At 50.1% G+C, this 21,297-nt stretch overlaps 2 protein-coding genes across 2 annotated transcripts; both read right to left on the bottom strand.

The window, feature by feature from the left end:
• Nucleotides 1-9,419: 9,419 nt before the first annotated feature.
• MIOX (myo-inositol oxygenase) lies at nucleotides 9,420-11,601 on the bottom strand (the record flags this gene model as incomplete). The annotated part of the gene is made up of 10 exons (XM_081311328.1): nucleotides 11,572-11,601; nucleotides 11,116-11,196; nucleotides 10,853-10,933; nucleotides 10,536-10,698; nucleotides 10,302-10,369; nucleotides 10,099-10,208; nucleotides 9,957-10,024; nucleotides 9,819-9,868; nucleotides 9,611-9,723; nucleotides 9,420-9,528 (listed from the first exon to the last, which is right to left on the bottom strand). Exons 1-10 carry the CDS (start codon nucleotides 11,584-11,586, stop codon nucleotides 9,420-9,422), a joined length of 858 nt encoding a protein of 285 aa, XP_081167454.1. The 5' UTR covers nucleotides 11,587-11,601.
• Nucleotides 11,602-15,545: 3,944 nt separating this feature from the next.
• Nucleotides 15,546-16,580, bottom strand: ADM2 (adrenomedullin 2; the record flags this gene model as incomplete). Its single annotated transcript, XM_081311290.1, has 2 exons — nucleotides 15,546-15,882; nucleotides 16,465-16,580. The coding sequence occupies 2 exons, from the start codon at nucleotides 16,578-16,580 to the stop codon at nucleotides 15,546-15,548; spliced, it is 453 nt and encodes a 150-aa protein (XP_081167416.1).
• Between the last annotated feature and the right edge of the window lie 4,717 nt (nucleotides 16,581-21,297).

Raw genomic sequence — 21,297 nt, 5'->3', positions numbered from 1 at the left:
TGGGGGCGTGCAGTTCTTTGCCTCACCTCTGTTGGCCCCCAAATTTTAGACCATCACAAGCAGAAGGGAGGAGGATGCAAAATGCCACGACACCAAGCCAAATGATGGTTCCTTTTGGAAAAATTGTACCACCAATGACACCATCTGCAAAGATACCCCAGCTCTACCACAATTCGCTGCACCAACAGATAGTTCACAATGCATACAAGTGATATGTAGTCCAGGCAAGTTCTGCAAGCAGTTCAAAGCAGAGGAATCCATCAATATGTCCATTTCCTCCCAAAGTAAATTGACTCCTTGATTGAGCATCACTTGTTGAGTTATTATTCTTTGATGCATCAGTTTATACAGTTTACTGTGATAGCTATCGAAGAAGCTGTAGTTTGGTTTTATCTTTGTCTTCATCGGCACTGGGATGAAGATAGGAATTCTGGCAATGATGGCTAAAAAAAAATTCATATAACATTCCACCAGGCACTAAAAGAAAGCAATTTTCTAAACAATTTACATTATCCTGAACAGAAATAGTAAATATAATGAAAAGGAAAGCTGAAAGTAAACAAATAGATCTGTTAACCACCTTTAAAAACAATCCTCAACAGGGGCTGGGGATGTGGCTCAAGTGGTACCGCGCTCGCCTTGCATGTGTGCGGCCCGGGTTCAATCCTCAGCACCACATACCAACAAAGATGTTGTGTCCACCGAGAACTAAAAAATAAATATTAAAAATTCTCTCTCTCTCTCTCTCTCTCTCTCTCTCTCTCTCTCTCCTCTCTCACTCTCTCTTAAAAAAAAAAAATCCTCAACAGCTATTTACCTAATTTAAATTAAACCATTTAAATTACGTGAATAAAAAAATATTTGGATCCAATTTTTCATGAGCACTCCTCATATATGATATATGGACATACGCACATGCAGACATACAACACAAAACACAAGTGTGAACACATAACATACAACACGTAAGACAATAGTAAAGGCCTTGTAGCTTTACACAGGTGTAATCTCCATTGCAGTGTTTAAAAACTCCACAGTCAAAAAATAGAACTGATCAGAAAAATATTAACCTAGGTCTGTATGAGCTCAAAAAATAAAATAGAACTTCATGATGTGGGAAAGGGCAATAATAAAATAGATATTGAAAAAGGCATCCTGGTTACCACCTGGGTTTGACTCTCTTTGGATATCCCATCCTTTTTCCTGTAACTTGCATAACGGGTCTGAAGGTATTCCCACAAGCAAGCCCCAAGGTTGTTTACATTTGAAATAGGCCTTAATGGTGTTCATTATTCATTAGCCTCCAGGTGTGGGAGAACCACTGTTGCAGATGTAAGGATATCAGCTGTTATGGATTTGAGCCAAGTCATCTTCTTTTTGGTCTGTCGAAATCACTTTAGTTAGTCTCTCTGGAATCCAAATGGGCTGCTGTTCTCCCTGTGGAAACACACAAACAGACCCCCGACTCCAGACAATTACTGGGTCAGGACCTTTCCATTGTCCTGTTAGAATATCCTTCCAAAGTACCTTGGGCTTCTGTACATTTTTTGGACACATGTGCCTTTCCGCAGCACTAAGCCCTGATGAATCCAAATTTTAAAAGTTTAGAGTAAAAAGGATTATTTTAAGTTTATCTTTGGGGGATATATACCCCTTTCCAATTCCCTCTTTTTGCTTTAATAAGTACGTTTTAATAGTTTGATGAGCTCTTTCAACTATGCCTTGTCCCTGTGGATTCTATGGGATTCCTGTTATATGAGTAATACCAAATGATGAGCAAAATTGTTTAAAAGAGGTAGAAGTATAACCAGGAGCATTATCTGTTTTTAACTGTTTTGGAACGCCCACAGTGGCAAAATTTTGTAACCAATGAGCTATAATATCTTTAGTTTTTTCTCCAGCATGAAGGGAGCCCATCAAAAATCCGGAAGAAGTATCAACTGTAACATGCAAATATTTTAATTGTCCAAATTCTGGCAAGTGTGTGATGTCCATCTGCCAAATATGGTTAGGTATCAGTCCTCTAGGATTGACTCCAAGATTAACTTGTGGTAAAAAGGTCACACAATTTTGACATTGTTTTATTATTTGTCTAGCTTGTTCCTTAGTTATTTTAAAATGCTTTTGTAAAGTATTAGCATTGACATGGAACCTTTTATGAAAATTTGTAGCTTCTTCTACAGTAGAAAAAATATGTATGTCATGTGTAGTTTTATCTGTTAAATCATTGCCCAAACTAAGGGCTCCAGGCAATCCTGTATGTGCCCTGATATGTCCTATAAAGAATGGATCTTTTCTGTCCCAGATTAGACTTTGTATAGTGGAAAGCAAAGAGAAAACAGTAGAAGAAGGGGAAATCCTACCAGCATCTTCAATGGATACTATAGCATTAACTATATCCTGACTATCGGAAAATAAATTAAATACAGAATCTTTAAACATCACAAAAGCTTGTAATACTGCATTAAGCTCTACCTTTTGAGCTGATTGTTTGGGTACTAAAAATATAAAAGTTTCATCAGGGGTAACTACTGCTGCTGTACCATTATTTGACCCATCAGTGAATATATTTGGAGCATTCATGATAGGTGTTTTTCTTGTCATTTTTGGAAAAACTACAGGATGCGGAGACCAAAAAGACAGCAAAGGATTAGATGGTAAGTGATTATCAAATGAAACATTAGATTTACACATGATTATTGCTCAAGTATTTATCTCATTAGCTAACTCATCAATTTGATCCATAGTATATGGAGTAATAATTTTATTGGGAGAAATTCCAAACACTCCCTTTGCTGCTTTTATTCCTTTGAGTATTAATTGTCCTACAGCCTCAGGATACCTAGTAAGAATAGTGTTAGGAGAATAAGATAAATGTATCCACAATAATGGACCTTCTTGCCAAAATACTCCTGTAGGAATATTTTTGTTGGTAGTACAATAAATAATAAAGGCAAACTTATATCAATTCTATCCAAATGCATATTTTCCATATATGTTTCAATGATTTTTAATGTCTTTCTTGCTTCAAGCATTAACATGCGGGGTGAATTTGGATCTGATGGACCTTTTTTTTTAAAAAAAAAAAGAGAGAGTGAGAGACAGAGAGAGAGAGAGAGAGAGAGAGAGAATTTTTTAATCTTTATTTTTTAGTTTTTGGCGGGCACAACATCTTTGTTGGTATGTGGTGCTGAGAATCGAACCCGGGCCACACACATGCCAGGCGAGCGCGCAACCACTTGAGCCACATCCCCAGCCCTCTGATGGACCTTTTAGGACATCAAATAAAGGTCCCCACTCTCCTGTTTGTATGTCTAGATAAGGCCTTATCCAATTTATGTCTCCTAATAACTTATTTTGAAAGTCGTTAAGTGATTTGAGTTGAATTTTTGGTGGACGGACCATGGTTGAGGATAATAGAACTCCTAAATGATTAATTGGAAAATTTAATTGTACTTTATCTATTGCTATCTCTAGATTATAATTTTTTAATAAGTTTGTAAGTGTGGCATAACATTCTAGCAATGTGTTTTTATCTTTGTGTGCTAATAATACATCATCCATATATTGAAATATTTGTAGTTCAGGATTTTGATTTCTAAGTGGCTGGATGGCTTTGTTAACTTAAATTTGACACATAGTTGGGCTGTTAGCCATCCCTTTTTTAAAAATTTAATATTTATTTTTTAATTTTTGGTGGACACAACATCTTTGTATGTGATGCTGAGGATCGAACCCGGGCCGCACGCATGCCAGGCGAGCACGCTACCGCTTGAGCCACATCCCCAGCCCTGTTAGCCATCCCTTGAGGGAGTACTTTCCATTTATATCTCTGATCAGGACCTTCATGTTTCAGCGCAGGGATAGTAAATGCAAAATGTGGACTATCCTCAGGATGAATTGGAATTGAAAACAAAAACAGTCTTTAATATCTATAGCTAAAACATACCAGGTTTTTGGCAAAGCAGACAATTGGGGAATCCCTGATCGAGCAGGTCCCATAGTAACCATCTCATTATTAATGGTTCTTAAATCTTTCAATAATCTCCATTTACCAGATTTATTTTTAATGATAAAAATGGGAGTATTATGGGGAGATATGGAAGGTTGTATATGTCCCTCCGCTAATTGTTGTTTGACCAGGTCATGGGCTGCTTGTATCTTTTCTTTAGTCAGGGGCCACTGAGGAACCCATACTGGTCTTTCTGATTTCCAAGTAATTTTTATTGTCTCAGTGACCCCTTCTGAAAACCCAATCCATGTCTATTTATTCCTTGATCTATTTGTATTGGCGCCACTATTTCCTTTTTCTCCTAATCTTTTTCCTTTCCTAAAACCTTGTCTAGCCATAATAGTGGGTGCATTTTGGTTGATGTTATTTGTTAATGTCAAACCTAATTGATTTAGGATATCTCGTCCCCATAAATTTATAGGAAGATGATCCAATACATATGGCTGTAGAGTTCCTTCACATCCTTCAGGATCCTTCCAATCTAATACCATTGCACTTCTGTGGGGATTAGTCGCCACTCCTAGGCCTCGAAGCGTTTGAGTGGCTTGTTGTAATGGCCAATGTTTCAGCCATTCTTGATGAAAGATGATGCTAAGGTCTGCACCTGTGTCCAGTATCCCATTAAATTCATGTCCTTGAATATTTAGTTTTAGCATTGGGCAAGAATCTAAATTTAAAGACAGCATAGCCCAATCTACACCTGTGGAGCCTAATCCCTTGGAACCTCTTTCTACAGCACGACTGGAAAATTTATCATGTAGGCTTGGTATTATTAGTAACTGTGCTATTCTATCTCCTGGTGAAATTACTGATATACCCTTTGGAGAACTGGCTATAATTTTTATTTCACCTTCATAATCGGGATCAATTACCCCAGGACTTATCATAAGTCCTTTTAGAGTAGAAGAACTGCGTCCCAATAATAAGCCTACTATTCCTTGGGGAAGAGGTCCTTTTACCCCTGTGGGAATGATTTGAACTCCCATCTCTGGATTAGTACTGCTCTGGTGGAGGTGCAGATGTCCAACCGCCTCTGGTTTGTCTGATGAGAGATCTGATGGATAATGTGTCCTGGGCACTACCCTAATGGTGTTACTGAGTTCCTCCAGTGCCCTGTATATTTGTGGTCTTGGGCCCCGGAGCATTGGGTCCCCCTGTCCGTTTTTTGGCAATGGAGCCCGATGCTTTTCTCCACGATATCGTGGGTAAACACCTGGTCCTTGTCTGTTTTTTGATAAGGGAGTACCCTCTATGGTGGTTTGAGAAAGGCATTCATTAGCCCAATGTCTACCTCTACGGCATCGTGGGCAAATACCCAGTATTCTACCCCTTTGATACTTGGTTTTGTTAAACCCTCCTCCTACAGGGCAATTCCTTTTAAAATGTCCTGTTTGTTCACAATTGTAGCATGTTTTTGGCCTGGCATCTAAAGCCTGTTGTACTGCAGCTGCCAAGACTTGCCCTTGTTCATTAATGTCTCTACATAATTTAATATATGTGTTTAAATCTTCATGTTTCCATGGTCTAATGACCTCTCTGCAGCAACAATTTGCTTGCTTATAAGCCAGTTGTTTTATTAATGGCATTGCTTGTCCTGTATCCCCAAAAACTCTGGTAGCTATTTGAATAAGCCTATCTACAAATTCAGCATAAGGTTCATTAGCTCCCTGTATTACCTTAGATAATTGACCTTGTAAATCTCCATGTCCTTGTAAAGTCTTCCATGCCCTAACTGCATCTGTATCAATTTGTGAGTATATAGCAGGATCATATCTAATTTGTTGCTGCTGATCCTCATAAGGTCCCTTTCCTAACAACATATCTAGATTTCTCTGAGGATAACTGGCTGCTGCATTTTGCCTAGCCGTCTCCGTGCAAAATTCCTCATTGGCAACCTTCCATAGCAGGTATTGTCCTCCATTTAGCACAGCTTTACACATACTAGTCCAATCTGCTGGCGTCATGTCCAAGTTGGTAATGGATTTGACCATGGTTACAGTGAAGGGTGCTTGAGGACCATAGGTTGTTAAGCCTCCTTTAACTGCTTCACTGTTTTGAAATGTAAAGCACGGTGAATTCACTGCCCTCCTGTCTGCTCAAGTACAGGGCATGCTAATCTTTGAGGTCCTGTCTCAGGATCCCATCTATCAACTGTGGGGGTTAGGGGCCCCCCAGCATATGTTGTCTCTATAGGTGGAGCTGTTGGTTGGACACTTACGCCTCTGGTGATAGAAAGGTGTTAGTAGCAGCCTCTTGTTGTAACTTTTTCCTTCCTGATGGCCCTTCTTCCTTTAAATTTTCTTCCTCTGTCTGACTAGCTCGAGATACCTTCTCTTTTGCTTGATCTAACATGTTTTCTACCATAGTCTGGACCTCTAACAATTTACTTAACACTCTTTCGGTTTGTTTTTTACTAATTTCTAATCTACTATAAAGATAACGCAACTCAACAAGACAACACAAAACAAAACCAAAACAGAATGAAACAAAAATGGAACAAAAAATAGTTATATCAATTTTCCTATTTTCTTGAAATGTATTTTCGTGGTCTATCTCTATCTCTTCCTCAGGGCCTAACAACTTCAAACCTTGAGCCAACCATTTTTCCCAGTTTGCCTGAGAAAGTTCTAGGAACAGGCAGCTTGAAACAAAAACAAAACAAATCAAAACAAGAACACATTGTTTTTTGAAATGGTCACCCATTCTCTTGCCTTCCCTCGGGGCAAGCAATTTCACTTACCCTCAAGCTTCAGACGTTCCCGTACGGGCCACCAAATGCTGCAGGCTGGCTGGGCACAAATCACTGAGCTGCCACAAAGCACTTGTATGTTCAAACAGGAAACTTTATTGCCTGAACTCCAATAGCACTCCACGCACACTCCTGAACACCACCCATGCGGCCCCTCTCCGGCACTCCACACCAACCAGAACTCCCTCTACCAGAACTCCACCCACCAACGCGAACTCCCCAGGAATCCCAGCAAGAACTCCAAAGTAGTGGGCCCACCCCCAGGCGGACAGCAGAGGTTTATATACAATTGAATACACAGCTTAACATAACCATCAATCTCAATGGCTCCCTGGTGTCACCTCTCAACCACTGCCTTCTGGCAAGATGCCATGCGTCATCTAGATTCAGCTGTGTCCACCATGCGACCAGCGCACTGGTTTCATTAAAGAGGTTCTTGGCATAAAAGTTAGCTAGCGAGATCGAAATAAAACACACAGACTCAGTTACCTTTTTCTATGACCAGGTCTGAGACGGCTCCCCTGTATGGTTTCTACCTCGAACTACCCGGTAGGGCAGCAAGGATTACTCAGGGCTAGCAGGAGAGAGAGAGAGTGAGCACGCCAGGGAGTAGCCTTTTATTGGGGAACAAGAAATTCAGGGGAGAATTCCATCCAATGAAGGTTGAGGGGGGCCGCACTCCAAGGTCAGGGTCAGTGATTGGCCCCCGGGGTCAGTGGTCAGTCACACCCCCACACGGACGGGCTCTCTCATCAGGAGAGGGCCGGGAAAGCTCCGACGGCCATACCAGAGGTCAGAGATAGAGGCGGACATTCAAGAGTTGGTCATGTACATGACCTGGCATGCACAATGTCCTGGACTCCATCCCCAGCACCACACAAACAAAAAAGATAATTAATTAGTCCTCAATTCTGACATATGGATTTGAAATGTGATTTCCCACACAAGAAGCCAGAGGCCCTTGAAGACAGGCTGGTGCTGGGTCTGGCAGCCTCTCTCCCTCCGGGGTAGGCTGAGAACAACCCTGGAGCTGTTAGTACTAACGAGGTGCTGCAGGCTCAAAAGTGGGTGGGCAAAGCCAATGCTTCTTCTGGCAGAAGGGCGAGCTGTCAGAACCTGGAGAGAAGGCCTGGACTGTCCAGACCTCAGAGAAAGGCCAGACTCACAGGCTCGTTCAAGACTTCTGTTGTGACCTGACACAGAGGCCAGAAGGGGTGGTGACTGTAGGTAGGCGTGTGGGGTTGGTCTCCAGCAAGGCTGGGTGGGCTTTCATGGTGCCTGATTGTGGCCAGCACACTGCCCCCACACACTTCTGTCAGTTCAGCAAGCAGGGCTGCCAGCTCGGCCCTTCGCTGATTGGAAGAGCTCAGGGTTACTATCTAGGCGATTGTCTAATTTTAGAATCAGGGTGGGCAAAAGGGGAGGGCTACAATGGGATCCAATTAAGGCTGAAGGCTACATTCTGAAAATGGACCAGCAGATCCCCCATCAAGCCCCTGGAACTTGCCAGCTGTGGCATGACTTGGAAGAAGTATCTGGGCAGAGGTGAAGGATCTAGGACAAGAAGATCGTCCTGGATTATCTGGGTGGGCCTTTAATGCCTTCCAGGTGTCATGAGAGTCGCTGAGGAGGGGCTGGGGTTATAGCTCAGTGGCTGAGCGCTTGCCTAGCATATGTGAGGACTTGGGTCTGATCCCCAGCACCACATAAAAATAAATAAATAGAATAAAGGTGTCATAAAAAACTTAAAAAAAATGAGACACTGAGGAAATAGATCTTCTGCACACTGGTACATCCAGGGAAAGACCCAGCATTTATCTGTTTACCTGTCTCCTGGGCTAACAGTACCACTGGGCAAAAAAAAAAAAAAAAAAAAAAAGGCACACAGGGGGACGCTTCCCAGCTGAAGTGTTCCAACAGATAAGCCAGGAAGTTTCCCACCAGCACCAGGCAGTGCTGTGTGCCTCCTGGGAAAGAAATACAGCCACAAGAGAGCCCTCTTGCCCCCAGTGAATCTGACGAAGTCCCTAAAGTCACCCTCTAGTCAGCAGGAATAGAGGAAAATGCCATGTTGATGGGCATACAATCAGCAAAGTCCTGAGACCACCAAGACCAGCAACCTCTGTCTTCAGAGGTGACCTCCAGAAGACACTGGCGAAGTCTTTGGACCACAAGAAAGGCCGGCAGGGCTAAAGTGTGTCAGGGAGGAGTGCACGTGTGCCAGGAGGCCATGGAGACGCCAGCCCTGGTGGGCTGCACTGTGGGCAGAGGGGCTGGGGACCCGCCTGGGCTCACAGGTGGCCTCACAGCAGCCCACCTGTGCCTGGGTGGCTGTTGCCTGCCCATGCGTTTTCTTCGCTATCAGGCTTCCCTCTTACATTAAGGGAGCCATGCCCAGAGGACCTGGAGACTCTTTCTAGAATGAGGGGCTGAGCTGGACACCAGAGCCCAGCTGCCAAAACAGGCCCAGGCCTCAATGAAAGGTCAGACTCACAGGCTCTTTCAAATCCTTTATTGTGACCAGGCCTAGGAGCCAGAAGGGGTAGTGACTGAAGGTGGGTGTGTGGGGTCCCCAGTGAGGCTGGTGTGGGCCTTCATGGTGCCTGACCGTGGCCAGGCCCCAGACCAGTTCAGCAGGGGGCCGGGCCGGCAGGCCAGTCACCAGCTCAGGATACCCGGGCAGTACTTGTCGATGAGCTCCTGGTAGTAGGGCCGCAGCTGGTCCACGTCCGGCAGGTCGGGGCACTTGGTGTACAGGTCAAACTTGCTGCAGCAGGAGAGGGGGAGTGAGCCTCCTGAAGCAGCCCTCAGGCCACCACCCCCTTCGCCTCCCCCAGGAGAAGCCTCACTTAAACTCTTGCACCCAGGGCAGCATGTCCAGGTCTCGCTGGCTGCACAGCTGCCTGTAGTCGCCGCCCGTGTGCCACGGGTAGAAAGAGTGGAACCTGATCATGTAGAAGGCCTGCAGAGGCCACACCAGAGAGCTCAGCCCCAGTCCAGCTGGGCGGAGCCGGAGGGTGCTGGGCGGGATTCCGGGCTGGTCCCTCCCCCACCTACCTCCGGAGGCAGGGAGAACTTGTTGAACCTCATCATCTGGTATAAGTACTCTGCAGGAGACAGGGCCTCACTGCCAAGCACTGAGCACAGCCGCGTCACCTTGTGGCACCCACGCTGCCCACCTCTAACGGAACTCACCATCATGGCCCCAGGACATGAGGACATTCTCGAGCCCACAGTGGGGCTGGTACATGCCAAGTTCTGAGCTGCAGTGAGAGATGCACATGAGGAGGGCACAGGGTGGCCTGGGAAGGGTGGGCCATCCCCGGGGTAGGGTCACCTGTATCGAGGGTCCCAGAGGTCTGGGTTCTCCTGGAAGGTAGAGTCACAGAACACAACAGAGGCCTGGGGACGGCAGCCAACAGGGAAGGTGTCTCCAACGACTGCCCACTGGGAAGGCATGGCCAGCAGTGGGCAGGGGGCACACAACTGACCCCAGAGCTGAGACGGCCCTCACCCCCACCTCCAACTCCCAGCCCTCACCTGGGGCTCTCCCCACAGAGCCAGGACCTTTCCCAGGTCATGCAGGAGCCCAACAAGGTGGAACCAGTCTGGGGGAAAAGGACATTATGAACGAGGAGGCTGCCGGAACCCAGGGGGTGGTGGTGACCAGGCCCTGGGCTGAGAGCCCAAACCCCAGGGCCTGCTCCCCCTGGATGGGTCCTACCTTCCAGGGTGGAGGGAACACCCCGCCCCACCACAGCTTGAAGGTTGTACCCTTGTCTGGGTGGGCCTTTCGAATGCCCTCTGCTGTCTGGAAGGCATGGAAGGAGTTGGGGAAGTCCACATCTGGGTCCGACTCATCCACCAGGCTGTCCAGCATGTCCACAGCCTCCATGACAGTCATTTTATTGCAGGAGAAGCTCCCGAACTGGGTGTGCTGGGTGAAAGGGAGAAGTCCGTCCCTCATAGAGTCAAGGAACCAGAAGAGGCTCAGGGGGATGCAGGACAGGGCCATCTACAAGGCCCTCTCTGTCCACTCTGGGCACCAGGCTGAGGGTGAAGGGTTTGCACAGGTAGCAGGGTGCCAGCACCTTCTTCCTGACGAAGTCCACAGTCTGGTGGGTATGCATGAGCTTGTAGGTAGCAAAGACACGGTCCAGAAGAGGGCCCGACTGCAAGTCAGATGGTCAGCTGAGGCTATGTGTCAGGCCAGCCGTCAGGCCGGGGAGGACAGCCTCCTTCCCCAAGGCCAGGCCCCACAAGACGTGAGCTGCCCAAAGCACACCCCTCGAGCTGTGGGAAGGGGCATGGGTAGGGGCTGGGCTAGAGGGGACAGACAGGGAGGAGTCCTCACAGTGTAGTTTCGGAAGCTGCCCTGGTCTTTGGCGGCCTCTGTGCCCATGTCAGGTCGGTAGATGAGGGAAGGATCGGGGCCCTGGTGGAGGGGGGATTTGAACCATTTCACCATCATGCCAGCCCCATGAGGAAGCAAGGACATCCCCATGGGACTGGACCTGCTGGAGGCCAGTGATGGAGCTGAGGGCACCCCCTGCACCGGCCTTGGTGACTCCCTGGGTCCTATCTGCTGAGGATAGCTGATGTCTGCTTCCAGGTGGAGGGGAGCTGGGCGAGAGCAGCAGCCCCGCTTGGCATCCTTGCAGGATGGAAGCTGCTTTTAGGAAGCCAGAGTTCATCAGGGAGCCTGGGGGCCAGGGGCTGCTGACCCCTGCCGCATCTGGACCTGCATGAACAGGGCTAGCAGGAGCCAGCTGGAAGAGGGTGGAGCCCCTGAACCGGGTGGGGAACTCACCACAACCACCTTCATCCTGAGAGAGTGTGTTGGCAGGCTTGCAGGTTGGGGAGAGATCTACCAGGTGCCTCTATATAGGCCCACAGGTTACATAAGTGACCGACACTATTTGCCCCTTGATCTTGGCCCTTGGTAATGAGTGACTACTGCCTTCCTCCTGGCCTCAGCAAATTAATGTGTCAGCATGGGAGCAGCCCCCCCAGCAGTCTGGCCCCTCTCCCTGACTTCACCCTCCCCTGTTCTCAAGTCACTGACTTGCCTGGACTGGCAGGCACTGCTCTCTGCAGTCCAGCTCTCTCTGCACCTCTCTGTCTGCAGTGGGCCCCTCCCAACACAAGGTGCAGACCCTAGACCCTATCCTAAGGTGCAAACTCCCCCATACTTTATCTTGAGAAGCAAAAACTTATCCTCAGGGCACCTATGGATTATGGGTGAGGCAGCCTTGTTGGAGAAAAAACAATCCTAAGGCCGGTGGTACAGCTCGGTGGCAGAGTGCTTGCCCAGTGTGCGCAAAGCCCTGCATTCATTCCCAGCACTGCAAAAGGAAGAAAGAATGAGGAGGAAGGAAGGATTATTCTGACAGTTATTATGCGGGTAAGGAAAACTTTATTGAAGACAGTTGCACCGGGAGAGTGAGACAGAGCACAACCAAGACTGCTGGGAGGCACAGTCAGTGAGCACAGACGGCTGAGGCACCAAGGTAGCAGGCCTGGCCAAGGCCTAACTGGGTTCTTGCTGGAGGCAGATAGGTGATCAGATTCAAGGGTGGAGGATTCCCCATAAACCGATTTAGGATTCTTGCTCACCCAGCAAGGCCCAGCAAGGACATGGCCAAGGTCAGGTCTAGTCCTGAAGAGGCCTTAGGGCAGCCTTCTGAAGTGTCCAGCTCCTGGGGAAATGGCTCCATAAGCCAATAGCACTGACCAGGGCTCAAATACATTTCATGGTCCACTGGCTCTGAGGACACAGCAGGGACCAAGCGAACAGAAATGCCTGCCTAAGAAGCAACATGCTTGGGGCATCAGAGAGGGGAGGGCACATAGTAGAGACTGAAGGGTGGGGACCTTGAAGGCCAGAGGTCTAGGCAAGAAGTCTGTAGAGCTGTCACCCATTCCATGGGCTCCTCCGGCAGCTGTGCTGAGAAGAGGTGGTAGGAGAGACCCCACCACACCCTCACCACTTAAAATGACTGTTCTGCTCATCCTTTACTGATTTGCCTGGGGTATGTGTTTCCCCTGTCTCCTCCCACTGGAGCCTCAGCCCAGAAGGGCCTGTCTGGACTCTTGGACATTCCTGCATGCTCCATGCTCAGTTCACACTAGGCAGGATGGGGGTGACAGCCTCCAGCAGGCTAGAGCCATCTCCCTCAAAGCAAGTGGTGCCTCAAAGCAGGAAGGAGCGGCATCTGGATAGGATTCTGAGGAGGGGCCAATAAGGTTAGAACGCTTCAACAGCTGGACGTGCGCTGGGAAAGCCCATGGGGTAGGGCAGGCAGCACTGCCGCTGGAACTCCACAGGGGTGGCAGGGGATAGCCAAGTGTGCTGTCATACCAGATGCACGGCGGTGGGTCATGACAGGCCATCTTCTGACACTGCATGGCTTGCCAGGAGGGCAAGTCGTCCCACTTCAGGGAAAAGCCCTGGGGGACCTACAGCCCACGTCCAGGTCTGGAGGAGGCAAGGTGTCACCCAGAAGAGGGTCTGGGGGAGGCTGAAGGAGTTCATGAAGAGGGAACATCTTGTACTGAAGAACAGACCTCACAGGCCCAGAAGGTGTGTGCTGGACTCTGTCTAGTGCCCAGGAGCCTGGGAGGGGGTCTTGGTAGAGAGAGTGCCTGTCTCTTCCCAGCTCACTCTGGACCCCTTGCCTTCACTCCAGGACCTCACACTGTGTCCTCACTGTCCATCTGCCTCTGTCGACACCATTCTGTGGCAGCAGGGCACATGACCCTGGAGCCCAGGCTGCTGGCCTCTTGTGGGGTGGCTATTGCAGCCACACCTTCCATGGGTCTGGGGCCTTACACCCTCTGCTCCTTTCTCTGGGGAGCCTTGGAGGAAGCTGAGACAATGGCTTCTGTTCTCATGCAGCAATTTTAAAAAAGGAATCATTAAAAAAAAAAAATCCATCCCAGCCCAGTGGTCACTTATAATCCCAGCGACAAGGTGAGTTAATGCTGCAAGTGACCCTCGAGCTGGAAGAGCATCTATCTTGGGGGTACAGAAAGCCCAAGGGGCAGGTCTGTTGGTGACCCTGAGAGCCAGTTCTGTGGTGGGCACTGCAGTGACCAGAAGCACATGTCTCACCTCAGTGTGGCTACCTCTAGAGTGGGGGTAAGGAAGTGCCCCTGCCAGGTGGCTGTGAGCTGAGGGTGGTGCCAGGTGGCTGTGAGCTGAGGGTGGTGCCAGATGGCTGTGAGCTGAGGGTGGCGCTGGCAAGCATTTGCACATCAAGTGCTGTGTGAGTGTCGATAAGTGAAGCAGAATGGCTTTGGAGCTCGAGCGACACACCTGCGAAGGCCCTGTCTGGGGCAGGGGGAGCTCTGCTCCTTGGCTGTGGTTCTCTATCACTTGAGGCTGCTTCTCCCCCCACCCAGGCTCTGGCTGGGTGTGGAGGAGCACTCAGCCTCCACCATCCCACACTGGTCCTGCTGTGTGCCCCACAGGGTGGAGGGGGGTGGGGAGCCAGTATTGCTGTGAGGTTCAACCTGATTTGGGTTGGATCTTTCTCTTTCTTTTTAAAAAATATTTATTTTTAGTTGTAGTTGGATACAATATCTTTATTAATTAATTTATTTATTATGAGGCTCGAATCCAGGGCCTTGCATGTGCTAGGTGAGCGCTCTACCGCTGAGCTACAACCCCAGCCTGGATCTTTCGCTTTCTTTTTGTTCCTTTTTATAAACTTTAGGGTTCGGTTTTTTTTGCGGGGGTTGGTACCAGGGATTGAACCCAGGGACACTATACCACTGAGCTGCACGTCCAGCCCCTTTTATTTTTTGTTTTAAGACAGGGTCTCCCTAAGCTGCACAGTGTGGACTTGAATTTGTGATCCTCCTGCTCAGAGTCGTTGGGATTATAAGTGACCACCACCCCACTGGGCTGGGGTGGATTTTTTTTTTTAATGATTCCTTTTTAAAAATAACTTTATTTTATTTATTTTTAAACAAATAAAGCTGAGGCTCAAACCCAGTGCATGCGAGACAAGCGTTTCACCATGAGCTACAGCCCCAGTCCCTGGGGTGGATCTCAGTTGGCCTAATTGGAGTTGGGAAGGGGTGACTCTGCTCCTCCCCAGAATGACCCAGGAGTGTCCCCGAGCCCCTTCCCCCCCTGCCCCCGGGGATCCAGGTGGAGTCTTCATCAACCTCATCTTTGACTCCACTGATGGTAACTGGAGCCCTGGGGGTCCCTTTGCGACCTCTTCCCTCACCTCAACTCTGAGAACCGTGATATCATAGTCTGCCCTCCTGCCCCTCCTGTCTCAGGGGACATGGGGAAGGTGAGGACCTCTTCCAGGGACGCACAACAAGCACAGAGGGCAGGAGAGCAGCAAGGGCCTCCCTGCCAGAGGGCTGCAGGGAAGAAGCCTATGGAAACCCATCAACTGCTCTTCCCTTTTCCCAGAGGGCGCCGGCCCCCTGTTCAGGACTGTGGCTGAGGCTCCATGTCCCTGAGAGACCCCTTCTCTCTGAAGCCCCGTTTGGCAACTGATGCTGCCAGCCACCTCTGCCCAGCACTTGTTCCCTGAGTGTGCACAGTTCAGAGATGCACAAGCCGGGGCACACAGATGGTGCATGTGGACACACTGCACACCCACACAGGTTTAGGGTCCAAGCCTGCAGGTGCAGGTGCTCAGGTCCAGCTGCCTGAAAGGGCTCCAAAGGGCTGGACCAGGGCAGGGGCTTAGCTGCAGCTCTGGGGTCAGTACCACACTCCGGCTGGGTGGGATGGGCAGGGGTGTGCCAGGATGCACTTCAACCATAGCTGTGGGGGCTGCTGGGGTCCACGGGTGCTAAGTCCCGCCGGCCAGCTGGCCCTACCAGCTGCCAGAGGCGGTGGCTGAGGTTCTGCACCTGGCAGGTGCCTAGCATACAGCCAACCCGCAGGAGCTGGGCTTGGGGCCTTCGGGATCCCAAGTGTCGCCGGGGACCTGAGTGTCGTCGACCACCATCCTGGAGAGGCCGACCCATAGTGGGAGCCAGGCTGGCCCTCCCCTGTGGCTGGGGAGCCTGATGAGGCTTCCAGACCACAGGCAGGGGTGCAGGGTGCTGGGGCTGCTGGCCACCGGGAAGAATCTGAGCTGAAGGCTCTCTGCAGAGGGGAAAGGAACATGTAAACTTTAAGGGCTCAGCCTTTCAGAAACCCCCAAACCCAACCACTTTCTTCTCACGGCAGGCCTAGAGTCATTGACAGGGAAGCCCACAGCTTCCCCAACAGCCTGGCAGAGGACCAGGGGAAGCCCAGAGGACCCTGCCCCCGCCCCCCCACTGCCTGGGGCACAGCCAGGGGAAGCCCACCATACCTCAGAGCTCAGTCCTGGTAAGTTGACCATTTCAGGAGCAAAAGTCACATGTCCCACTAACAGCACCTCCCTGGGCAAAGGGCACCCAGGCACCCTGTTGACCCCTCTGAGCCCTCCCTTTAGGGTGATCAGGGGCCAACAGGCCTGGGGATGCCTCCAAGTCTCACCTCCCCCAGCAGACCCCTCTGGTGGAGGGGCTGCTCTGTCGGTGTGTGTGTGGGGTGGGGGCAAAGGAAGCTGACTGGCTCAGGAAACGCTGAAGGTGTGGCGGGGGGCCTCTGATTTAGGAGATAAACCCTAGTGAGGGGGTTCTCAACCGGGAGATGTGGGGGGCACATATGTTTTCAGAGCTGTTGGAGCCCAGCACTCACCTGGGTTTGGAGAACCGCGAGCCCCAGCCCAGGCCGCCAGACAGCGCGCCAGGGAGCTGCAGGTAGAGGAGGCTGATGCAACCCAGGGTGACCGTGACCGCCAGGAGCCGGGCCATGGCGGGCGGGGCTGAGGAGGGAGCGGGTGGTGAGCCCAGCAACTGGGGACTGTCTTGGACTCCATCACCCTCATCAGCGTGCACAGTGGGGATCCCTTGAAAACCCGGGGGCGCCTGGTGTGGGCGTGCGTCTGCTGGGTACCTGTGTGGGTCCGGGCGTCCAACGGGCAGATGTATCTGGGGTCTTTGGGCGGATCCCGGAGCGTGGAGCGAACTGGGCTGGGCTGCCCTGGGATCTCCTCGGTCAGTTCCCAGTCGGACTTAATGCCTGGGTCCGCGCCTCAGGGCTCCACTGCACCTCCAGCGCTAAATAGGCTTTGGAGCAGGAGGCGGAGTCCGACGCGCCGAGGGGCGGGGCGCTCTCCCTGGCTTCCTCCTCGACCTCGTCCTGGGTGGGTGGACTGCGGAGTGGAGCCCACCTGCTGCCTTTGCCTACTGGTCCGGTGAGCAATGAATGGGCGCAGAAAGGGGCAGCGTGACAAGGGTCACTCATGGGCCCGTCCCTGCTGAGTAGTGCGACTGGTCGACTGGTCGGCATCCTGGAGGCTACAGACCTCACGCCTGGCACCTTCTGGTGTGGAATGCAGCCCCAGAGCCTGGAGGGGCCAGAGCTCACAGGCTGAAGGGTGGGTGCTGGGGTGTGGCGTACAATCATCTGGCCAGGGCATCCATCCCGTCAACCACCTCCATCTCTCCATGTGACAGCAGGAGTGCTGGGCAGGCCAGGGTCCTCAGAGGAGACTGACCACTCCTGACCAGGCCATTCCTACCCTTCTGGAGACTCCCTTGAAGCCTACCCTACAGCCCTCTTCACCAAAGTATTGAGTGGTTTTTGTAAGAAATTTAGATTTAAGTCAAGATGCATCTTACTGGAGTGCTGCCCACCCAGAGTCTCTCCCCCAGCTCTAGGCAGGGCCCCATTCCTGACCCTCTCTGTGACACTGTTGTGTACATATGCAATATGACATGAGATCTATGTATGTCTTTCCTACAATTGGTTCTACTCTAACATCCAGGAATTATGTGAGTCCTTATTGATGTGAAGTTAGGTGATTTCCAGTCCTTCCATGAGAAAAACCCTGCCACCTCAAATTCACTTGTGCCAAGTGTGTGGTTCTCCACCAAGTTTGCAGCAGTCCACTGTGGATCCTTGAGCACCTGCTGTCATCACCTTCCACTCTGCCAGTCTGAGAGGAGGCCATTATCTCATCACCCTCATGAGTGTTTCACTGCCTGAGCATCTCTATGCCCTTTGTGTTTATTCTCTGTCTCATCCTGTCCCTACTCTCACCCACTCTGTTGGGCTCATCCAAAACCTGGTGCACCACTCTGTGCCTCCTGCTGAGCACACCATGGGTGCTCAACAAACATTTGCTGGATGAATAGTCCAGAAGTGTTGAATGCTGGCCATGCTGGAGAGCTGGGCTTACCTCCTGGGAAACACAGGCAAGCTTGGGCCTTTATTCACCTGTATATTTTTACCAGTTAGATTTATGTAAGAAAAGCAGAGTGGTGGCCAAGAAGACAGGTGAACATGGGTCTGAGGAAGAGGTGCTGGGAGGCAGGCAGGAGGGAATGCTGTGATGGCAGGATGAACAGGTCAGGAGACTGGGCAGGACTGGGAGTGGATGAAGAGGCCCTTTGGTTTGCTGGCGCAGGGTGCTGGACAGTAGGAAGAGGTTATGCTTTGGATATGCAGAACCCAGCAGAATTGCCTGTCCTATCAGCCTCCAGCCTTGTGGGCCTGAGGCTGTGAAGAGGGCAGGCTGGAACGTAGTTTTGGGTTCAGAGATGGAAGGTCCTGGAAGGTCCTGGGAACTGCGTTCTCCAGAGAGAATGCAGAGGCAGGCTGGGTGGCTGAAAACAGATTTGTTTTTAAGAGAGAGAGAGAGAGAGAGAGAGAGAGAGAGAGAGAGAGAGAATTTTTTAATATTTATTTTTTAGTTTTCGGCGGACACACATCTTTGTTTGTATGTGGTGCTGAGGATCGAACCCGGGCTGCACGCATGCCAGGCGAGCGTGCTACCGCTTGAGCCACATCCCCAGCCCTGAAAACAGAATTTGTCTGCCTGTACTGAAGGGACAGCAGGAACAGTGAGCAGAGGACACAGGTGGAACCAAGTCTGCAGCTCTGCCTCTTCTCACCAGCCCCTACTCCACCCTCAGTAGGTCTCTAAAAATGCTGCCAGCACTACCTTGAGACACAAATGCCTTGGTATTATCCACCCCCCACCAGTACAGAAAAAGTTAAGTCCCATCTTTGTCAGGTTTTTACTCTGGGACAGGTGGAGGTAAGCTTCACTAGAGTCACTGTCCATGTCCTTTCTTTCAGACCCTGGGAAAACAGAATGGCTGATACATCCTGGAGCCTATGTCCTGTCTCTTTGAAAGCCGTCAGTAGTGGGAGTCCTCGGGTCCTCAGGCTCAGTCTGGCATTTGTTATGCCCCCCTTTCCCCCAACTGGATTAGAGGCCCCCACTGGTCCTGTAGCCCCTGAAGTCACATCTTATGGCACCTGCTATATACAACTGTGCCCCTTAAGGTGGGACTAAATGTTAGACCAGGACGCAAGAAAAGACCACTGACTCCAATTAAAATCAAATTAAAGCAAGCTTATTATTTCGACCGGCCGGGCTGCCTCTCCCTCCCAAAACGGCGGGAACAAAACAGCAGCCCCACCTTTCCTACAGCCCAGCTTTATAGCCCAGAAAGTTACACAAAAGGGGGTTACAGATAACAGAACTCTGACAAGCATCACACTAATGGTAGTTTACATTTTTTTTTTTTTTTTGCTGGCCCCAACATCAGAATTTATGAGGACCATTAGAGCCTCAGAGAGGGTTGTTGTCTGGCCAGGGAAGGCCAATATTTATGAGGTGTCACTAAAGTTTCAGAGAGGGCTGCTATCTGGTCAGAGAGCCAGGCATGGGTGAGTTCAAGGCACGGGCAGGCATACCAAGCAGGTTCAGAATTTGCAGTAATTTATAGTAAAGCCGAAATTAGCTTTTCATGGCTTTGTGGCAAGATGGCTCCCAATTTTAATAAAAGATCAGGTTGGGTCTATCACTAAATTGTCTCATTTACCCTTAGTCAGGGAAGCTACTTCTGGGAGTGAAAGGCTTCCCACTCCAGCACTACTGGGGGCTTTGTTTGGGGAGTTAAGGTGAGAGAGGAGTTTGATACTGACAGCAACTATTCCACAGAAAGATGGGATTGATGTGGTGGGGCACTGGTAATCAGCCGTGGGAGGTGGGCAGGACAGGTGGGGCATGCGGTAACCATGGGTGGAGAGTGGGAGCCAACGTGCTTGGGCTCAGTGATGGAGTATAACTCCCTGTTGGTCTTTTTTTGCCTGAGAAGGAAGAGCAGCTGATCATCCCTGAAATATGGGAGGTGGAGACAGAGGACTGAAGTGAGTGCTGACCACATAGCAGCAGGCTGGATAGTGTGTGGGGACCATGTGTCATCTGTGGGTCACTCTGCCCTGGATGATAGTGGGTGTGGACCTTGAGTGTATAGATGGTCAGGACTGTATATGTTTTTTTGGTTTTTTTTTTTTTTTTTTGAGAGCGGGGGAAGAATTGGGGATTTAACCCAGGAGGCTTTACCACTGAGCTGTATCTCCCAACCCTTTTTTTTAAAGTATTTTTTTAAAGAGAGAGAGAGAATTTTTTTCTAATATTTATTTTTTAGTTTTCGGCGGACACAACATCTTTGTTTTTGTTTTTTTTTTGTATGTGGTGCTGAGGATCGAACCCGGGCCCAGCGCATGCCAGGTGAGTGCGCTACTGCCTGAGCCACATCCCGAGCCCCTCTCCCAATCCTTTTTATTATTTATTTTGAGACAGGGTCTCACTAAGTTGCTTAGGGCCTCACTAAGTTGCTGAGGCTGGCCTTGAACTTGTGATCCTTCTGTCTCAGCCTCCTGAGTCCTGGGATTAGAACACCACAGCTGGCACAAGGTTGGCTTTTGTGAGACGGGAATAGTGAGAAAACAGGCAGGAGGCTTCAGATGTTGGCAAGATGATAGGCCATAAAAGATATGCTGAGTGGGGGTAAAATGACGGATGGAGGAAGCCCAGAGGCTATGGGCTGAGGACAGTGGTTTCCTGAAGGAGACCTGAACCTTCTGGAAGAAAAGGAGGCTCTGGGAACCAGGATCCTTGAGAAGGGGAGAAGGCTGGGCCAGTGGCAGAAAACTTGAAGAGGGAGGGGGGAATTCAAGGAACTCTTATATGGGATAGGGGTCCCTTGGGCCAGGACCACTAGGTGTAGTGGAACTGCATGGGGGAGTGGGAAGCAGGGCCTTCAGTCTCCAGGAGGAGAACTAGCTCTGGGCTGAGACATCGGGCCAGACTTGCCCAGGGACTCTTCTCCTCCACAGTCAATGGTGTGGAGAGGACCTGCAGTGATGGAAAACAACTCAAACCAGCTCAGGCAGAAAGGACTTCTTCGACCTCGTGTGAGACGGAGGCAGAATAGGGCTGGGACTAGGGCTGTGCCTCAGGGCCAGGGCGGGACCCTGGAGCCACTCCCTCAGCTCATTCATCCTCCTGGGCTGGCTCCTGCGGGTGGAGGAGACCGACGGGCCAGTAGTTTCTGCCTCCAACGGGTCCGGCAACAACCAAACTCATTCAAAAAAAGTCTAGCCCTGTCCCTGGGCCTCCCATATCAAGGATCTGGTGCCTCTCCCAGAGTGTCCCGCCCCTGACTCTAG

The sequence above is a fragment of the Spermophilus citellus genome (genome assembly GCF_964194105.1).
Source record: "Spermophilus citellus genome assembly, chromosome: 10".
NCBI classification, from domain to species: domain Eukaryota; kingdom Metazoa; phylum Chordata; class Mammalia; order Rodentia; family Sciuridae; genus Spermophilus; species Spermophilus citellus.
The sequence above is the reverse complement of the archived record's forward strand: the minus strand, read 5'-3'. Positions and strand labels throughout refer to the sequence as shown.